This window comes from Zootoca vivipara, chromosome 4 (genome assembly GCF_963506605.1).
Source record: "Zootoca vivipara chromosome 4, rZooViv1.1, whole genome shotgun sequence".
Lineage (NCBI taxonomy): Eukaryota > Metazoa > Chordata > Lepidosauria > Squamata > Lacertidae > Zootoca > Zootoca vivipara.
The window spans coordinates 72456676-72477614 of record NC_083279.1 but is presented as its reverse complement, the minus strand read 5'-3'; the positions used below and the strand labels follow the sequence as shown (position 1 = coordinate 72477614).

Sequence of the window (20939 nt, the reverse complement as noted above, 5' to 3'; positions counted from 1 at the left end):
TGCCATGGAAACAAGAGGTGGGGAAGGATTCATGCTATGAAATGGTATTGATCCCTACAAGAGAAAATGACAAAATTGGGGTGGGTGTTAAAATGACATCCAGAATCCATTTTTCCATTTTCTGTACAAAAGAGAGAGAGATTGTAACATTGTTACCATTTTAATGTAATTATTAGAGTTCCATCTTGTCTCGTGAATCAAAGATTGCTAGTATAATACTCAAACTAAAGGCAGAAACCATTGGGTACAAGCAGCCCTGTAAGTGGAAGTTTTTAATGTCTGACGTTTTATTATGTTTTCATATGTGTTGGAAGCCACCCAGAGTGGCTGGGGCAATCCAACCAGATGTGTGTTATATAAATATTATCTCACCTACCTCCCTGATGAAATATATCAATAATGATTATGGCAATATTAAAATGATAGTATTAAGACCATGTGGGCTGCAGACCGCATGGGGTTATTTACACATCTATGTCTTTAAAGTGTTTTCAATGCAAGGGATTAACATGGCTACACCTCTGGAAAAAAATCTCACAATTTGTCATTTACAAGAGGAAAGTTCAGTACCCTGTATTTTTATAAATGTTATAAGGAACAGATGCTTTTCCACTGCAATCTTTTTTCCCTTTTGTGTACAGGATTTCTATAATAAAAATTACTTGATTAATGAATTCAGTTTGAACATGAGAACTGTTGAAGGCCTCAATGAGTGGAGCAATAGCTGCAGTTCCTTAATTATCAGCAGATGGCACTGTTGCTATTTTCTCACTAAATACTGTGCCATAGGTGCCTAAAATGTTGCTCCAAGGACCATACCAGAACATCTGGTTTCTGATGTTCTGGATAACCTATAGCTCTGAGGTTTTTCAAAAGACGGTGCCCCATCACCAACCTATACCTCTCATATAAAGGAGGTGGCCAAGATGAGTTTGCCTGTCTCTGCAAATTGGCCAACAATTCAAGTGATAGGCTTGCTTGACCTCCCTTCACCTCAGTGTATCTCTACAGATACGCACAGACTTGCAATAGCACTAAAACAAGTTTCAGGAAGAGAAGAGTCAACTATTGGAGGTTGTTTTCATAGTTGAGAGGAATAAGGGGGAAGGATAAACAGAGAGATCTCCTCCTTCTGATCTAAGGACAAGCTTAATTAAGTGGGGCCCTTGCTAGTTAATCCTGTGTAAAAAGAGCAGGGCATAGCAGCCCAATGGTCCAATACCAAACTTACATTTATTTATACAAAACCTCCACCTACCCACAGAATCTTTTCACTGCAGGGGGGAAATGATGTGAAATCAGTACAGTAGTGTTATATCTTCATTTAACTCCCTTTGGTCCAGAAAATGGAAACAAGTGCACAAGATGTTCACAGAATCAAGTTTTCCAAGCATCACTCTAGCAATCTCAGCATGAACTAATAGGTGACTGTGTGTGTTTCTTCATTCAAAGACTTGTCCCACTACCTACTCAAATATTGTATACTGCAGTTTCCAGACTTTATTCTACGGTAGTATTGGTAGCGGTGACTAAACGGATTCTGATGATAGACCTTTGATAACTGAATGGAATGGAATCAGAAAGGCCCTTTCAAAAATGTACAGACACACACCACAAGCAGCAATAGGTCTACATTAAGGTAAAGGTAAAGGGACCCCTGACCATTGGGTCCAGTCGTGACCGACTCTGGGGTTGTGGTGCTCATCTCACTTTATTTGCTGAGGGAGCTGGCATACAGCTTCCAGTTCTTGTGGCCAGCATGACAAAGCGCTTCTCGCGAACCAGAGCAGCGCACGGAAACACCGTTTACCTTCCCGCAGGAGCGATACCTATTTATCTACTTGTACTTTGACGCACTTTCAAACTGCTAGGTTGGCTGGGACCAAGCAACGGGAGCTCACCCCGTCGCGGGGATTCGAACTGCCGACCTTCTGATCAGCAAGCTCTGTGGTTTAACCCACAGTGCCACCTAGGCTCTGTGGTTTAACCCACAGTGCCACCCGCGTCCCAGGTCTACATTACTTTGGTCCAATCCACACTACCGATTAGTGTGTATTGCTACCACAAAGATAGGCAAGTCATTTGGCTCTTCCACCCCAGTACTGCACTGACCTAGAGAAGATGACCCACACAATCAACCATGCCCACATGGCTGGGATATCCACATGCTTCTGGAGTATGGGGAAATGACTTCCATATCTCAGCTGTGTGTAAAGGGAACTACACTAACATAGGTATGAACAGTCAGAAGTTCCCTTAGAACTACCAAAATGTTAATGTCAAACCAACACAGTGCTCAGTAACAGAGCCATTAACATAGTGTGCAATGCTTTGGGAATACTGTGCTCTGCCATTTGTCTTACTGCTCTTGAATGACCAACTCTGGCCAAGAAAGTAACCAAGCATTCATAGCTGTTCCCTACCCTCCCTCCATGGAGTTTTCAGTAATGCCAGTGAAGAAATCACACAACATTTGTGTGCCACCAGAGAGACAGATATAAGTATCATTTGTTATTAACATAATCAAATAAAAATCCAGTTAGTCCCTGTGTTCCATAGTTCCTAGTTTAACATATTGCAATTGTATCACCTTGGTAGGAAGTGTCAGTTAAGGGCCATACAACAGATACACCAGACCAGAACTATGCCATGAAGTTAGGAATATTCATGCAAGCGTATTAGCTTGCCAAGGATGCAAGCATTATCACTGACTAACATAATTGCTTATGAGGACACAGCAACAGCTACCTCCTCTCACTAATTACCAGCCCTCGCAATTAAGATGGCAGAGGTCAAAATCAGTTGCTTCAGCTCTCAGAGTTATTTGACTTTTGCCATGCAAATGGATTAAAATATGTTTTCTTTTAGCAGTTAATTCTGTGTGGGCGTGCCTTAGTAATAAATAAATAAAAATGCCAGACTTTAAGACTGAAATCTGCTACTCATCCAAAACAGATTGCTCCCTACAGGGTCCTGACATTAAACCTCCAGTAGGACCTCAGTGGCCAGGTGGCGCTGTGGTTAAACCACTGAGCCTAGGGCTTGCTGATCAGAAGGTCGGCGGTTCGAATCCCTGTGACGGGGTGAGCTCCCGTTGCTTGGTCCCAGCTCCTGCCAACCTAGCAGTTTGAAAGCACGTCAAAATGCAAGTAGATAAATAGGTACCGCTCCTGCGGGAAGGTAAACGGTGTTTCCGTGCAGGGGTCCCTTTACCTTTAGGACCTCAGTAGTTCATGCAGACTGTAAGTTCTCTGTTAGGGCTGTCAGTGAAAAAAGTGGTAGTGGTGGTAATTGTAATGGTTTGAGCAGCAATCCTTTGACAGTTAGTGAGAAAGTCCATTCAAATATATTTTTACCGTTCTTCTGCTCTTTGTGCTCCAGCTGCCAACCCTGGTTGGTTTAAAATTACTCCCTAGTTCAGGCTCTCACAACCTGAGGTCCTCCAGACCTTTTGGACTACAATTCCCATCATCCCTGGCAACTTGCTATGCTGGCAGGGGCTGATGGGAAATGGAGTCCAGAACATCCGGTGGGTACTCAATTGAAGAAAGCTGCTCTAGTGGCACTTATAGCAGAGTCTTAAGCATGACTACTCAGACCCTTTCATGATGGCACTTACTCCATTCAATGCTACTATTAGCTCAAGAAGTGCACCTGTCACTCGTACTTCAACTCCCATTGAGTTCAAAAGGGCTTATTCCTACGTAAGTAAGAGGTAGTAAGATTGCGGCTTTAGCCAGAACACAACACAATTAACACACTTTGCTTAAAATCCACACAGACAAAATGCACCCACTCCAACTTCAACAAAATCAAACAATACACATAGCTCACTTCCAAGGGCATATCCCAGAAAACCCAGCACTGCCCTCAGACACTGCAATAAGCACTTGTGGAAATACACAATGGCACAAGAGGTTTAATCCTCTTACTCACCATGATCATTTCCTGCATCTGATAATTCTCAAAGGGAAACAACGTGTCCTTCAAGAAGAAAAAGCATAATCATGAAAGGTGTAGGAATTTGAAATGAATGAATTTGGACTGTCTCTTGTTGAGCCAAACATGGCAAAACAGGAAGGCATGTTCAGCTCTGAGAACATCCCATGGAGGAAATTACAAGACTGGGCCCAAGTTAGGTTGGCCTGGGTAAAAAGAAGAAGACAGCTCCTGCACTTTAAATAGCTGTACAGAAGAGGGAATTTCAGCAGGTGTAAGTTTCAGTCTTCTTCCCAACTAGTAAAGGTACAGCAGCTCTGTCCTCATTTTCACCTGGTCACCCTAGACCTGGCCCCTGAAACACAAATTGAGTTCTGTGAATGGTGTGGCAGGATGGTGATCCATAAGACAACCTTAATTAGATTGTTTTCCCTCCGTGAATAACTCCCACATGCCCAGCCACAAAGGCAGTGGTTTTAATGCTAGCATCTGATGGCCTTATACACCCACTCTGCCAGACATATTAATTGCTACCCCCAAAAGCCCAGAGAGGGAATAGTGAGCTCTTGTGCTGAGTCATTGAAGCCCAGGTGTGAAAATGTCATGGTAATTACTTCTGAGTCATGTTAACAGGTGCATTTAATTAGTTCTGGCCCCTCTTGGGAGGAGGGAGGGCAGAGAATTGAGGGATACATCAAAAGAGGCTCTAGTGAGGAAAATATAGGCAACAAATTTTTGGTTGCAAGGTTTCTGCAGAAATTAAGTGGACCATTGGTCCATTTAACTCAACATTGTTTATACTCATTGGCAGCTACTCTCCAGGGTTTCTGCTTGAAAATGCTGGGGACCTAGGGCTTTCTACATGCAAATCAGATGTTCTGTAGAAGTGCTACAGCCTTTCTCCAGTAAATAGTTTTTCTGAAACTTGTTACGATGCCCCTTTGATAAGGTGGGTTTTTGCTTTAACAAAATAAAGGGATAACTAGGACTTACTCATAGAATCATAGAGTTGGAAGAGACCACAAGGGCCATCCAGTCCAACCCTCTGCCAAGCAGGAAACACCATCAAAGCATTCTTGACATATGCCTGTCAAGCCTCTGCTTAAACACCTCCAAAGAAGGAGACTCCACCACACTCCTTGGTAGCAAATTCCACTGCCGAACAGCTCTTACTGTCAGGAAGTTCTTCCTAATGTTTAGGTGGAATATTCTTTCTTGTATTGAAAGTTGGGACAAGGACTGTATTGCCATACCACAATTTTACATGTGCCTCTCTTGTTTCCTTATTCGTGGGAAAGACTTTATCTAAGCTTAGGGAGCTGCTGTAGATGTTCGGAATAATGCTGGCCAGTATCTGGTTTGTTTGTTTGTTTACTCTTCTGACTCTAGCATTCACAAATTGGAAGGCACTTGTGAATTATTCCATAAACAGATGTTCTTAGCCCAGATGCACTTAGCAGGGATGTTCCGCTATGGATCTTTATGCTGTGAAATAGGTGGAAATGCACATTACAAAGTGTAACCTATATAACCTTGACAATTTTCTAATGGATTTGCTCCTTTGAGCACAAAATCCCAAAAGATATTCTAGCAGCTTTTGGTTTTCATCTGAAATGTTTAGCCTGTTAGATGCTGGTACTAAGGGATTGTGTTACTGCTGTAAACTACATTGCCATCTCTCCACTGTACACAAAAGGTTCTCAGGTCTGTACAATGCACTATATCTCCAGCCTTCCCAAAGCTTAATTCTGTGTTTTTAAGAGCTGCACGCGTACGTTATTCTGCTGGGAGGGGGAACCTCTCCAGGTATATACAGCGGTACCTCGGGTTACGTACCTGATTCGTTCCGGGCTGCAGTTCGTAACCTGGAAAGTATGTAACCCGAACGGGTTCTGTGCATGCGAGAACCGCACTTGCGGTGAAAAGCAGCGAAAGATACTTCTAGGTTTGCGGAGTACGCAACGCAAAAGTACGTAACCCGAAGCAAACGTAACCTGAGGTATGACTGTAGGTATCAGAAGCTAGCTTGAAACACCAGTGTTAGCAATCTTATTGCTGATATTAGAACAGGTCTGAAATTTAATTGGTCTTATTGTTTCAAAAATCTCTCCCTTCTGATGCTAGAAATACCTGTTCTGATTGGCCCATCACCTCATTGGTGATGGGCCAACCAGGGCACTCTACTCATATGCTGACACAAACAAATTCAGTTGCATTCTCACACTTTCTGGCAAATATACAGCTTAATCAACTTATACATGTCTACTCAGAAGTAAAATAAAAAAAATTCCTTCAGTAGCACCTTAAAGACCAACTAAGTTTTTATTTTGGTATGAGCTTTCGTGTGCATGCTACTGAAGGTGCTACTGAAGGAATTTTAAGGTGCTACTGAAGGAATTTTTTTTATTTTACTTCGATCCAGACCAACACGGCTACCTACCTGTACTCAGAAGTAGTCTCTCATCTTGTTTATTCTCTATCAGCAGTCTGGTTAAACTGTGAAATGCTCTTGAATATCTAACATGCAAAGACTAGCATGCAAGTGGTGTTCAACTTGGAACAAAGCCACTTCATTGTGGCATAGACAATTTTGGGCAGGGATAGCCAAAGAACAAGGAGCGGTATGTGCATGTGTGTAGAAACTAGCCAACTGTACAAAGTGGAGGGATTACATTCATTGTTCTGACCACTCTTCCTTCTGGCCCCACCCTGCTCATTGGCGTGTGGCCCCTGAAAGGTTGCAGAGAAGGACATGTGGCCCTAAGTGTGAAAAAGTTTCCCCATCACTGCTAGAAATTCAGAAACTCTCACCCATAGGGTCAATTAACAAAGCAACAAGATTCTCAATTAACAATTCAACAGGAGTTTCAAGGTGTAGAGAGCCTTGCCTGACTTGCCAATTTCTAAGTCTATCAGTTTACCAGACTCCCATAAGTTTTTCTCAGCAACCTAGCAAAGCAGTATGTCACCCATACAGGGCAAACTGAGCCTGTTGACAACCACCCAGATCCCAATGAAGACTTAATTAGCCAAGACCTTACTATTTTCAGTTAACATGTTCAAGGGAAAGTAGATTTGGAGTATAATCAAGAAATGAAATGAAATGTTGACTCTTAAGAGAGGGCATGCTCTGGATAGACAAAAGGCAAAAGTTATCTTATGTTAGAAGTGAAGATATTTCCAGATGATTCCTGAAGTTAAAAATCCCCCTTTCCACTTCCCTGGAAGAGATTTTGCTTAACATGGTAGCATGTTCATTCCACCAATAACACAAACCAGTATCAGGACCTGGGACAGCACACATCCCCTTTAGGACACAGAGCAAAAACAGCAGTAGAGGGAATGATTTCTGAACTTCTGAAGTGTCCTTATTTAGAAGTTTTGGGACAACATTTTTATGGGTCCAGCCAGTCTGCAGGCTCTTCTGCATTAAAAGAGTACCTAGATTCCCAATCCCTAGCTCTCAAAAACTTTGATCGAGCTGATCAGAGACAAGCATGTTTGAAGCTATTTCCCCACTGGGATGCAATTAATTTGCAGGTTCCTAGGAGGAAATTAAAACATAATCTCTATCTTGCTATCAGTCTAGCTCTTGGCCAGTGATGTGGAAGCTAGAGACATTGACTGGTTGTTGTTGTCATAGTTTTTAAAGCAGAATCCATCTTTGTGCTGAAGTCTTCTTTTGCTGCTCAGGTTACCTGGGGAAGAAAAGGCAGCCCTTTGCAATAGATGAGAGCTGGCTTTGAAGTAGGGGATGAGAAAACTCCTTTGGAACAAAAGGGCTACAAATGATGAGAGTTGCTTTCTCTAAGGGTGATCTTGGTGGTGAGAGATGAGATTTTTACAGTGGAGCATACTTTACTTATGCTAACTAACTCAACCTCACTTACCTTTGAGTAAGCCCCATTTCATTTAATAGGACTTACTTTTGAATAGACATGGGATCGTGCTGCAATAACATATTCTAAAAATATTCATTTATTCAGACAGTCAAGGCTTTTATATGGTACCCATAATATTTATCCCAGGGCAGTTTACATTGTACAATAAAACTGAGTAACAAAAACAATATATTGTTGTTTAGTCGTGTCCGACTCTTTGGGACCCCTTGGACCATAGCATGCCAGGCACACAATTAAACAATTAAAATCAGCAAAAATTGAGATGATTAAATGCCAATTAGCTGTGAAAGCAACATTTCCAGTGTTTAAAACATAGCATACTTCCAGTACTTAAAATACTTCCAATTAAATGTGTCTCAACCTGATTCCTAAAAGTTAACAAAATAAAAGGTGCTGCTGGAAGGATTTTTTTTATTTTGTTTCAACTACGTCAGACCAACACGGCTACCTACCTGTAACTAAAAGTTAACAGAATGGGTGCCTGGCAACTCTCCAATCAGCTGAAATAAGACATAGGCTGAGTCACATAATTTGGCACTCTACTTCAGGGAGAAACTGAATTAGGAAAGCCTAAATCAGGGTCCCCAAACTAAGGCCCAAGGGCCGGATGCGGCCCAATCGCCTTCTAATTCCGGCCCACGGATGGTCTGAGAATCAGTGTGTTTTTACATGAGTAGAGTGTGTCCTTTTATTTAAAATGCATCTCTGGGTTATTTGTGGGGCATAGGAATGCATTCATATATATTTTTCAAAATATAGTCCAGCCCCCCCCCCCACAAGGTCTGAGGGACAGTGAACTGGCCCCCTGCTGAAAAAGTTTGCTGACCCCTGGCCTAAATGGTATTGTGTCTCCTTATTAAGAGACATAATTTAAAAGAGAAGGAAGCATGTGACTTTCTTGGGAACAGTCAGAAAATCACCAGGAAAGCCCTTCTGCCAAATGTCCAAAACCATGACTAGGGAACCTGTGAACCTCCTTATGCTGTTTAATTATTTTGGGTAAAAATTCAAGGTAGCACTGTGGCGCTCATTCCGTCTGTGCAAGCGTTGCAGTTTGCCAGATGGAACAATCATCTGTCTCCTACATGTGGGGTTCTTCCCCCACCCCCACCCCTGAGCCAATTATGGGGAGTGCATGGGAGGAGGAGAGTGGGGAGCCCCATTGCAGAAGCCACAGACACTGTGCGGGTCTTTCGCTGACACTGTTTGTTGAGTGAATCCCATCCTTAAGTAGAAGGAACATGGGTGGCGCTGTGGGTTAAACCACAGAACCTAGGGCTTGCCAATCAGAAGGTCAGTAGTTCAAATCCCCAAGACGGGGTGAGCTCCCATTGCTCAGTCCCTGCTCCTGCCAACCTAGCAGTTCAAAAGCACGTCAAAGTGCAAGTAGATAAATAGGCACCGCTCCAATGGGAAGGTAAACGGTGTTTCCATGCGCTGCTCTAGTTCGCCAGAAGCGGCTTAGTCATGCTGGCCACATGACCCGGAAGCTGCATGCCAGCTCCCTCGGACAGTAAAGCGAGATGAGTGCCACAACCCCAGAGTCGTCCGCGACTGCACCTAATGGTCAGGGGTCCCTTTACCTTTATCCTTAAGTAATGTATGGTCCCCTTTTCAGAGAATTTCTTACAAGGTTATGAAAAATGTTATTAAGTTAAACAATAACAGTATTATAAAAATGCTGCAGTAATACACAGAAAATAATACAAAGTACTCATAAGTAAAACAAACCAGCATGGTTAGGGATTATGGCAGAGTTGGAAGTCCAGCAACATCACAGGTTGCCCAGCCCTAGTTGTAATACCAGAATATGGGGAAAGCTCCTTGGTATTAAAAGTGGAAATGCAATCTATGAGAGGGAGGGAGTATTAGCAAAACATTCATAATTAGCAATAAAGCCAATAAACATTCCTGACCAGAAACAAACAGGGAAGAACAAGGAGTTTTTGGAAACCACACTGGATTTCATTTCACAGGAGAATGCAAGGTTGCAAATGATTTCAAGTTTAGACATACATGTGGCCCTTGTTATACAGAGCTTGTGAAATTACACATTGCATAGCTAGATTGAACATTATAGTTAATCCTTCCATTGCCATCACAGGGGAGCCCAGGGTGTTTGCTCACTTAATAGAAATCAGTGCATAGATCTCTGGATTAATGCAAGTGAAATTGGAACAGGCACTAAATTTGCTCAGTGTGATAGCAGCTACAAAGCATGGTGTTTCAAATACTCAGATAAAATGGTCACATTAGAACTAGATTTCTTCATACGTTTTATATTACAACTGACATTTCCCCTATTCAATCCTGTATGCACAAGTGATACCCAAAGTAGCTGAAATGTGTCTCTTTACCACTATCCTGTATAAAATAAAATAGAGCTTTTAAAACATTTTGAAAACCATCTACAGAGATCCATGTCCGCCAGGAAACTGAAAGTAGAATGGAATAGTTACCCATAGGTTCTTGAGATATAAAGACCCCTAAAACAACCTTAGAATGTGGGGAGACAGAGAAAGCCTTAATGTAAAACAATGCAGTAAAGATACCGTGCCACATTAAAAGAGACAGAGATATTTTTTCCAGCTTTACATGCATAATTTGACTTTCTTGAGTACAGAGGCATACTTTCTTCTTCAGATAGCTACGTTCCCCTTGAGATCATTGTCACATGAAAACCTGGCCTTTTCCAGCCAGGTGATCTACCATAAATTGTCTTTTTATTGCTTTAGAGCAATAGCTGGTATATATGGGATAACTTTGCAGTGACTTTCAGAACAATCATATCTTCAAATTATGCCCAGCAGGCAGGATAGGATCACCTCCTGATCCGACAGAGGGCACCACTGTGCCACTGTAAAAATCTTTATGCCAGCACAGAGATACTTGGGCCTTGGAAGGACATTGATCCCGGTAGAGCCCTTACACAAGAGCAGTACCACCAGCACAGAGGGGTTGAAGTGTGAGGTGGCAAGAGAGGAACCTAGTTAGAATCCTATGCTCACTCAAGGCTCCATACCATCCCTTGAGATAGCGCAAGTTATGTGCACAAACAAGGTGGCCTGGTGGCTCAGAAGTTGACAGACAGATAGCATCGGTAGCATAATGGAACTCAGAATAAACTGAGCTATTTTCTGAACCTTAGGGGGGAGCAGTTGCATTTTCCAAGTTCAATAGTGATCCTTATATAAGATAGGTTGAGTAAATTCCAAATGTAGGGACTATCCTTACAGGATAGAAGAGAGGGAACCTGGACTTCCTATACCAGGCACCCCCAAACTCGACCCTCCAGGTGTTTTAGGACTACAACTACCATCATCCCTAGCTAACAGGACCAGTGGTCAGGGATGATGGGAATTGTAGTCCCAAAACATCTGGAGGGCCGAGTTTTGGGATGCCTGTCTTATACAATATCAGTTTTAAGAAAGCATTTTTGTAAAAGATCAGTGCATGTCCACATCTCTACGAGAATAAAAGTACAGTTGCATGTTTCAATTGCTTCAATGGATCCCGCACAAGAGAAATTCCAGCTCAGTTGTGCCAGATGTTAAGAAACAAAAATGATTATTATAATTGTAAGTCCTGAAATATCTTGATTATTGCTGTTACTTGATGCTAGGCAATTCCTACATACTGCCCGATTTCAGATGACATCATGGCTTCCCAAACATAGGACAAATAAAGGGAAGGGTATGTCTACTGTCAATGTCACCCATGAGATCATGTCCTTGAATTAGAAGATTGAGGCAGTAACTATAGGAAAATTTATTCCAGATGAACACCACTGCAAAAATGTGGGCTGACCTGCATTTACTTTTTTGTAATAGTGGGAGCCAAGTGTGCCTTGGAAATTAGCCAGCCAATGATACCATCTTGTAGCCAAACTAGATTTATTTATTTGTTGGCAGCCTTCCACTACCAATTACAGTGCCACTGAAATAATAACACCAGCGATTTTTCGAGCAAGTGTCAAGCATCTCTATGAAGACTCAGGAAATTCCTACGAAAGTTCAGGTCCACCTTTCACACTCCAAGCCAGCTGTCATTGGCCCCTTCTAGAGAGCAATGTATGGTGTATTCCATAAAGCACCCTCAGGTCATTAAGGGGAGATAAGGAAAGGATCTACTTTGTGGGAAGTGGATTAAAGGTAGGCACCTGACTGTGGAGAGGGTAGGGTGGAACACTCTGCCTGTGTTACCACATGCATTCATGAGGTGAGCAAGCACCTTTTCATGGTGTGCCATGAAAGCAGTTGAGTGGCCTTGCTCACCATTCAAGTATAGTTTAAAGGGGAACTTCACTCACCCAATCTATTTTAATTCCACCTTGCATCCAAGAGGGCCCACAAAATGGCATCATCAGTAGACACATACATTTTTATTCCTGTCTTCATTTCACAATTTTATGAAATGTTTGAACAGTGTTAGTTTAGAGCCAATTAAGCTAAGCAAACATTGATTTTTGCTCAGCTTAATTCCGAGCAAAAAAACAATCAATTTTCCACTAATAGCTCAATCAGCTCAATCAATTTCTCACTACTATCCTACAATTCATTCTAATATAATCAATCCTATCACTTTTTGTATTGGCTTTGCAATGGTTTTGCTACCATGAGCCAAAGGGTAGAGGAAAGCCCACAAACTTCTCATTTGTTCAAGGAAAGATAGGTTTTCTTGCAGAATTCATGGTCTAGTTTTAATAAGCTGAGTCGGCTATGTGAACTGGAGCACGATCTCCAGGCTGGCATGTGAACTGTTCAAAGAGCCTGGAATTCAAGTATAGTGTTAAATCCTAGATGGAACCTTGGAAATTCCTCTTGAAATTCCTGAAGATGTTCTGCCTTCCCAGGAGCATCCAAATTCGCCCCTGTTTCTGTCAAATGTTTGTTTTGTTGTTTATCGAATTTCTAACCCACCCTTGCCTTGCGTATGGTGCCACTGGAATTGCTACAAGACAAGCCTCTCTCTGCCTATTGGCTGATTCAGAAAATGACAGAAATGGAATATTTAAATCAGAACTCAGTGGAGGATCGTGCAAGGTTTGCCATAGTTGAGGGTGGGCCATCTGCACCCAGTGTCTCTTCACAGACCATATTTCACTACCCATTTGCTCTGGCACAGTTCCATGGAGATTAATTGGACTACACAGGAGCAAATGAGCTTTGCAGCCTCTTTCAACATGCCTATTGACTGAAAATGCCCCTAAGCACCTTCTTTGCCATCCCTTATCCCACCTCTTTTTTCTCCCTGGCCCCAGCAAGAAAAGCTCAGTTTCTGCTGAAAATAATTTACCCTTGCCAACCAGAATTATGAAGTTTATTATACACATAACCTATGTGTCCTTGCTTATTCAGTCACTCCCACTCAAAGGTTTAGATTACTAGCTTTATGGTACTGGAGACATTGCTTTCTCGTGAGATTTACAGATCAATTTGGCAGAAACTGTGCTTCAAAATCATCTCTGGCCCGTCTCCATTGAAGTCATTTGGAATCAAGCCATACAAAAACATGACCCAAGGAGAATGGATACATTTCAGTTTGGCTGCTCTTTCTGCCTGATACACTGTACATTTTACTATTTGCTTATTGCTGTTCGGAGAATAAGGCTATTAATGGTTACTAGCCATGATTGCTGTGTGGCATGCCCCTAAATAATAATTGTTGAGAATCACAAGTGGGGTGAGTGTTGTTTTGCTCAGGTTCTGCTGGCCAGCTTCCCAAAAACTGCTGGTTGGCCACTTTGAGAACAGGATGCTTGAGCTAGATGGGGAGAGGGAAGCACTAGTAGTTTAAGTCTCCAGTATAGAGCCCACCTGCACAATTCCTATGCTGGTTTCAGCCACCTTTTCTGGGTTATCATACCAAAGCCTATTGCCTTCCCCTTACCACCCTTGCACCACAAACCTCCAACTGACCTTACCACTATCATTTTGCCATTTTGCCATTTGTGTCCATGTGCCCACTCAATAGCTTCAATTGGTGGAATTGGCACTATTACAAGTGCCACACAATACCCATTCCACATCCGTAAGAATTCAGTCATTTAGTGTGGCAGCACCTGCACTTCGGAACTCCCTGCCTCTTGAGATCAAGCAGATGCCTCCACTGTACTCTTCTAGGCACCTGCTAAAAACATTCTTGTTCCAACAAGCCTACCCAGATGCTTAGAAAGTTGAGGTGATTTTAATTTGTTTTTAGTGTTTTAAATTCTGTAGGTTTAAAAGTATGCTTGTGAAGTTTTCTTATTTTACTGTTTAATCTTTTGTAAACCACTTTGAGGGTTGTTGTTGTTGATTTACAATCAATCGGTGTATGCATTTTATGAAATAAATGAAATAAACTTTAAAAAATTGATCTGTGCTGGCCCAAGGCAGTTTGCTGCCTGGGGTGGAGCAGTAAATTGCACTACTCAACCCCACACTCCACCCCACTGCCCAGTCATGGCACACAGTACCCAAAGCTGGTCAAGTTATTCTGGCACCTGAACACACCTCTCCCCACCTTTTGGATGTATAAATACAACAATAAATAAAATTGCTAACCATTTACCGTAGTGCTCTCTCATCACCCCTCAAATCACCTACCCTGGGTTGTGGATTTATCAGTACTCATGGACATAAATGGCCAGACATTCTATTCTAAAGGGGCAACTTTATTATAAATGGTATAATCTGGTGGCTGGGGGTATGTTATGACACCGAACACAACCCTATCGTGGTGGACAAGGCTCAAAATCTTTTGAGCGCCCAGAGTTTTTGAAACTTCTCTCTTGCAACACTTAAAATGTATCACTCATAATGTTTGAAAATAGGTTTGTTTTCCTTATGGGTGAAACCTCCTTATAAGGTTTGCAGGGGAGAGCGAGGGAGATAAATCTCTTGCTGGTCACCTCAAAGCCCAAGGACTGTGAATTGGGCTCCGCTATCATGGAGCAGTACCACAGAGCCAGTCAATTGCCAAATTTCATTTAGGATAGATGGCTGCCTGCTTTAAAGCTACGCCTGCCCTGTTCTCATGAATGACCACTGGTGGGTTAATCCTAATGTTAATCCCCATTTCCTAGCTCACACATCACCGCTATCTCCATCCCAAGACAGCTTTCCTCCCTTGCTATTGTTAGCGTACCTGTCTTCTCTTCGGTTTGGCTACTCTCTGCTGTGTCTGTTTGGGGTTGCGCTGTTGCCTTGGCAGTAGCATCCTCTGCAGCAGTGGGGGTAACGGCAGTAGTGACAGTGGCAGGCACTTCGGCTTGTTTAGGTTCCTCCTTGACTTGGGCTTCGTCAGCCTTCAAGGATGGTGAATTATCAGTAGAAGCTTTAGTGGCACTTTCTGTTTCAGCGGCAACAGCAGCGGACTTTTCCTCCGACGGGGCAGCGGGAGCAGTGGCCTTTGTGGCAGGTTGTTCTGAACCAGTGTCAGCTGTGCCCTCCCCCTGCTTCTCATCTGCTGGGGTGCTTCCTCCTTTGCTGCCATCAGCAGGCAGGGCATTCTCAGTTGGAGCAACTTCTGTAATAGCAGCTTTGCCATCCGCCAAGCCATTGGCAAGGACTTCCTCCTTCTTCTCACCAGCTTCAACATCAGTAGTTTGGGCATCTCCCTTCTTCTCCCCCTTGAGCTTTTTCCTTGTTATGTGTCCACGGAAGCTAGCCTGAATTTTGGTGGCTGCCTTATGAGCTTTATCTTCTGGTTTGATGCCATCTTGTTCAATCTTTTGGTCAATGTCATCATTTTTTTCAACCTTTTGTGGGGAGAAGAAAAGAGAGGGGAGGTTTGTTTAGAAATCTCTCGAGCAAATGCATTCCATGAAAGTTAGTTAGGGTGTCTGGGGCAGCATATTGCAGAACACACATAGCAAACACAAAGCAGTTACAGCAGGCTTTCATTTTCCTCATTCCTGGTACTTGCTGTAATAAGCAAAGCTCATTAGTAGAAAAACATGTTACTAATAATATGCACCATTAATGAATGAAAATCCAGCATGTGGCTTCCATTCCATATTCAACATGCTAAGTCAATCCCATGTTTATTATAATTTGAACTCTTAAGAGAGACACTTTATTCTTATTAGGGAAGATAGGTGAGCTGTCACTCAACTGCCTGTACACCACTCTACACCATAGCAACTGCCACTCTACAATGATGTTCTGTGCTGACCACACCAATATGTTCAGCCCATGCTCTGCAACATTCAATGAGACTTTGAAAGCACTCTCACCATAGCTTTTAGGAGCTGCAGGCTTGAATTGCCACTTTCCTTCCATGGTCAGCACAGACCTGTGGCAACCGCTGCAGAAGACCCAACCCCAGAGCTTCAGGATTTTTGGCAATGCCTCTTGAAGAAAGCATGCATGGAGAAAGCCATATACTTGTCACAGGGCTTGCAGGTCATGCCAAATGATAGATAGATAGATAGATAGATAGATAGATAGATAGATAGATAGATAGATAGATAGATAGATAGATGATAGATGATAGATAGATAGATAGATAGACAGATAGACAGATATAGACAGATAGACAGATAGATAGACAGACAGATAGATAGGATCTGTATATGCATCAACTAATCTCATTTAGAATTCTGAAATGTGCTGTTCAACAGTAAGAGCAAAATGCAGCAGCATAGCCAAATATATGGAACACATCTCAGTGATCCATTTCCAGGTACAATTCAAAGTATTGGTTCTGACCTACAAAATCCTAAGTGGCTCGGCACCAGGTTCTTTGAAGGGGCATCTATTCTCATATGAACATTTATGGGTGTAAAAAGTCTTGCCACCTTGGGAACACAAGAAGCTACCATATACCAAGTCAGACCACTCCTGACTGACAACAACTCTCCAAGGTTCTAGAAAGGAGTTCGTCTCAGCTTTGACTGGAGATACCAGAGATCCTACCTTGCAGGGGCAAACTCTGGTTTTTCACATTTCAGTGGCACCCTGTGTGAGCCCAAAATTTTGCACCCCAACTCCTGCATATCACCTTCGGTTATGCTCAATTAACTACATCATAGTGGCAGCGTCCTAGAGTGCCCCTAGGCCTGGCGCCCAGTGTGGCAGAACCAGTTGTGCTGCCCTAAATCCGCCTCTTGGACTTTCTGCAGGCAAAGCATGCGCTCTTTCATGAAGCAACAGCCCTTCCCAACATATCCTCTGAGATGAGGTGGTGACAGCAAGACAAGGAGCCTCTTCTGTTGTGGCACCGATTCTCTAGAATCCCCTCTACCAATAGAGGTACCTGGCATTAGCCTTGTTTTCTTTTCTGTGCCAGGTAAAAACCTTTCTATTTGCCCAGGTTTTTAAGTGCTTGATGAGATTTAATGTTACTGTTTTATCTTAATTTATTGCTCCTCTGTGTCTTGTTTTGTTGAGATGTTTATGACTCATTGTAATGCATTGTGGTTTGATTATTTTATTGCAAGCTGCCACTCTGAGAGCATTGCTGAAGAGTGCCCTATAAATACTCTAGATAAATAAATAAAACAACCTGAACATATTTATCATGAAACACTATCCTTTTGTTTCCAAAACCAAGGGGTGCATTTATCGGATGGTTTCTTTTAAGTGTGGTTTAAAATGACCTTACCTACAGTACACACTGGCAACATCTATCTAGTGCAAACATAAGCACTAAGTTGCTTTAAATGTTTCCTAAAGAGGTATTAAATGATGGATAGCTGTGTTTTGACTTCTACACGTGAACAAATGCCATCTTTTAGGTCTCTTACCTCGACTTACGAATTTAATGCATTCCGAACGCACATTTGTAAGCCAAAAAAATTCGTAAGTTGAATCCCATAGGAATGTATTGGGAGAAAAAAATTCGTAAGTCGAAGCAACCCTATCTAAAAATTTGTAAGTCGAAAAAATCCTATCTAAACCGCATCCAAGATGGTGGACGGAGCTCCATTTGTAAGTCGAAACATTTGTAAGTCGAGTCATTCGTAAGTCGAGGTACCACTGTACATATTCGTCTTCTCTTAGTAATGCACCAGCCTTGAGTATAGCAGACTGATGAGAGGCTGACCTCATCAGACCTCTATAGCTCAGTTGGTAAAGCATCAGACTCTTAATCTCAGGGTCATGGGTTCGAGCCCCAAGTTGGTCAAAAGATTCCTACACTGCAGGGAGTTGGCCTAGATGACACCCATGGTCACTTCCAACTCTACAATTCCACGGTACTATGGTCAGGTAATTAGCAAAGGGTTTGTGGGAAAGCAGAGGCAAAATTTAAATGGGCTGTGCATAGCTGTGTGCATGGGCATAGCTGAGTGGCACAGCACATGCTTTGCCATGCAGTGAGTCTCAGGTTCAAGTCTCAGGTTCAATCCTCAGCATCTCTGTTGAAACGGATCATGTAGCAGACAGTGGGGGAAGTCTCTGCCTAAGACACCAAAGAGCTTCTGCCCATTAGAATACAAAATGCTGGGGCATAAGGCAATTTCCAGAGGAATAGCCATCTGTGTTGAAGTACCCCCCCCAAAAAAAAACCCAACAACAACAAAAACCAGTATTGTGGCAAATAACAAATTATGAACAAATAAGCTTTTGTGAGTAGAATCTACCAGATGCATAGTGTAATTCACAGTGAGGAGCCACATGGGGAGAACTTTGAGCAGTGAGATCAAACATGCTTTGTTCTCCTGGCCCATGGTTGGTGGGCCAGTCTTTGCTTACATACATCTCCCTCATCTGAAACAGCTACTCACCAGCAACAATAGCCCACACAGCCTGTGGAACCGCAGCTTGCAGCTGACCCAGATGCCAACTCTGTCCTCCCAACACACCTAATCAGGCAACACAATTGCAGGAACCAAAAATGTCAGCCACATCATCAAGGGTCAGTTTACTTGTTCATCTTCATCATATACATTACTCTCATCTGTCAGAAATGCCCTTCCACATTCTACACAGAAAAGAATCATATGGGCACAAATATGACATCAGAAACAGTAGTGTTCAGAAACCTGTAGGAAAACATTTCATTCTACAAGGATTCTCTGCTATTGATCTTGAAGAGGCCAAATGTGAATACTGTAAAGGAATTTCCAGGGATGGGCTCCAATGTGAAACTCCTGGATTATATTTAATCAAGAAGTTCAGTTCTAATCATTTGGATCTGAGTAGAGACAATGGTTTCATATCCTGCTACAGGTGTTAATTCACTCAGCATTATCATCTTGATTGTTTTATCACCTATCACTACACTTGTTTTGTATACATTCTAGCTCCAATTGAATTGACATTGTCACTATTTCTTGCATTTCATTTCCCTCCAAATTCACTGCTTACACTTACACACACACACACACACACACACACACACACACACACACACCACTAATATAATACGATTTAAATACATATTTGCAACTGAGTATGCATCTTCATACATCTTGTGAAGTGGGCTGCAGTCTATGAAAACTTATATCATGCTCGTAGTCTTTAGGGGGCTACAGCACTCTTCTTGCTTTTGATGTTCATAAAGTAATGGGAAAGTCCTTCTTCTGCTCAGGACCCAGGGGAGTTGCTGCCAGTAAGAGTCAACAACGCTAGGCTGGATGAATCAGATGGCCTCTCCATTTTCAACATCCATCCTGAAATTTCCAGTGGGGCTCCCAAAGGTAATGTTCTGTACACACACATTTGTTCTTTCAAATGGGCATCTTGGAATGCATTAAGAACCCATTTGCAAGCTCGTCGCCTGGAGATCTTTCACAGCCCCAGGGAAATCCTGCAGGATGAAAAGCACAGCACAGCTATCTGAAGCTCTGCTTGAATGCACTGGGGGAGAAAGCCACACCTGAAATAGCTTTTCAATCTCCTTCTGTAGGAGGGCAAGCAGAGGAGTGGGGTTGTTCCCACAAAATATGGCTGCTCTTAGAATCCAGGTGGTGGTCAGGAAGCAATACACAGCCTGAAAGCTGAGAGCTCTGAAGGCAAGAAACGTTCAAAAGCCAACAGCCCTATAGGCAGTGGAGACCTCTCCATTAGTGCAAATGGAACACTGCCCCACCAATCACAATCTGACTTCAGTCTCCACCACCAGATGGTGCTGCCTATAAGTTTCATCCTTCTCAGTCTCTGTGTTGCCCTTGTAGAACTCAGCAGAAAAGAGGATGGGAACAAAACTAAAATTAATTGGCTCTGCCTGTCATTGGTCCCTTGCCTTATGGCCCACCAGGTCCAATGGACACCAGCCACCATTACCTGCAGCATGGGAAAGCAGATGCAACATGGTCAAGGGGTTTGTCCAGCATGACACAAACTGTTCCAGGCTAAGGAGCTAAACACAGGGACGGGTTCCCACAAAGGCAATTTAGTGTGGTTCCCACTTAGAGGAAGGCTTATCAATGCAGCTAAGCAAACCCTCACAAGTAAGCATGCTTCTGCATATGTAACAGTTTACGGCACAAGTCTGGTGCACATTCAAAAGCACAGCAGAATGCTTGTTGGCGCCATCTGTCTTCCCTGATCACTTTCAATGAGATATGCAAATGCACATCCCCATGCACAAACAAGAACCAATGAGTCAGATGTGGAGAGCAGTGTTGGGTGAGCTGCAGCAGATAGGACTCCGCTACCACTGCAGTGCAAGTGACTGAGGAAACCCAAGGAGGCCTTGCCTTCACCAGCAGCAACGGAGGAAGGTGTTATGTCAGATACCCAGCTGCTGAGTGGCCAGGGGGATCCTGTGCAGCCTGGATCCATGCTGCTGGTGTATCACCAGCTGGGTGCTGACTTTCCTGCCTGCCTCATTATGCCCTGCTAGCATTAGCAGGAAGAAAATGCTGCTATGGGTTGACGGGACGGACATTAAGCTGGTGAGTGCCTGCAGATTATTAGGGCGATGGGATGGCTGACTAAGAAAAGGTGATTAGTGACCCATGAGTGTTGGCTTCTCTGAGACTCAAATATTTTTCCAAGCAGTCTCCCCAGTGACCCTCCTGGTCCATTGGAGCTATACAGAACTGACATTGCTGATCTCAGTATCTTACATTCTAGTGATTTAAGAAAAGCTTGTTCAGCATTGTCATAAACACAGGTCACTTCTGGCAACCTGTTTATTCTTTCTGATTCATTTGCACAAAGTTTC

The 20939-nt window shown here is 42.9% G+C and overlaps 1 protein-coding gene across 1 annotated transcript in view; it reads right to left on the bottom strand.

Annotated features, from left to right (window-relative positions):
* Positions 1-20939, bottom strand: part of GAP43 (growth associated protein 43) — a 55195-nt gene that overhangs the window by 10666 nt on the left and 23590 nt on the right. Inside the window, exon 2 of the mRNA XM_035114577.2 lies at positions 14970-15582. Within this exon, the coding sequence (XP_034970468.1) occupies positions 14970-15582 (613 nt within the window). The remainder of the gene's footprint in view (positions 1-14969; positions 15583-20939) is intronic.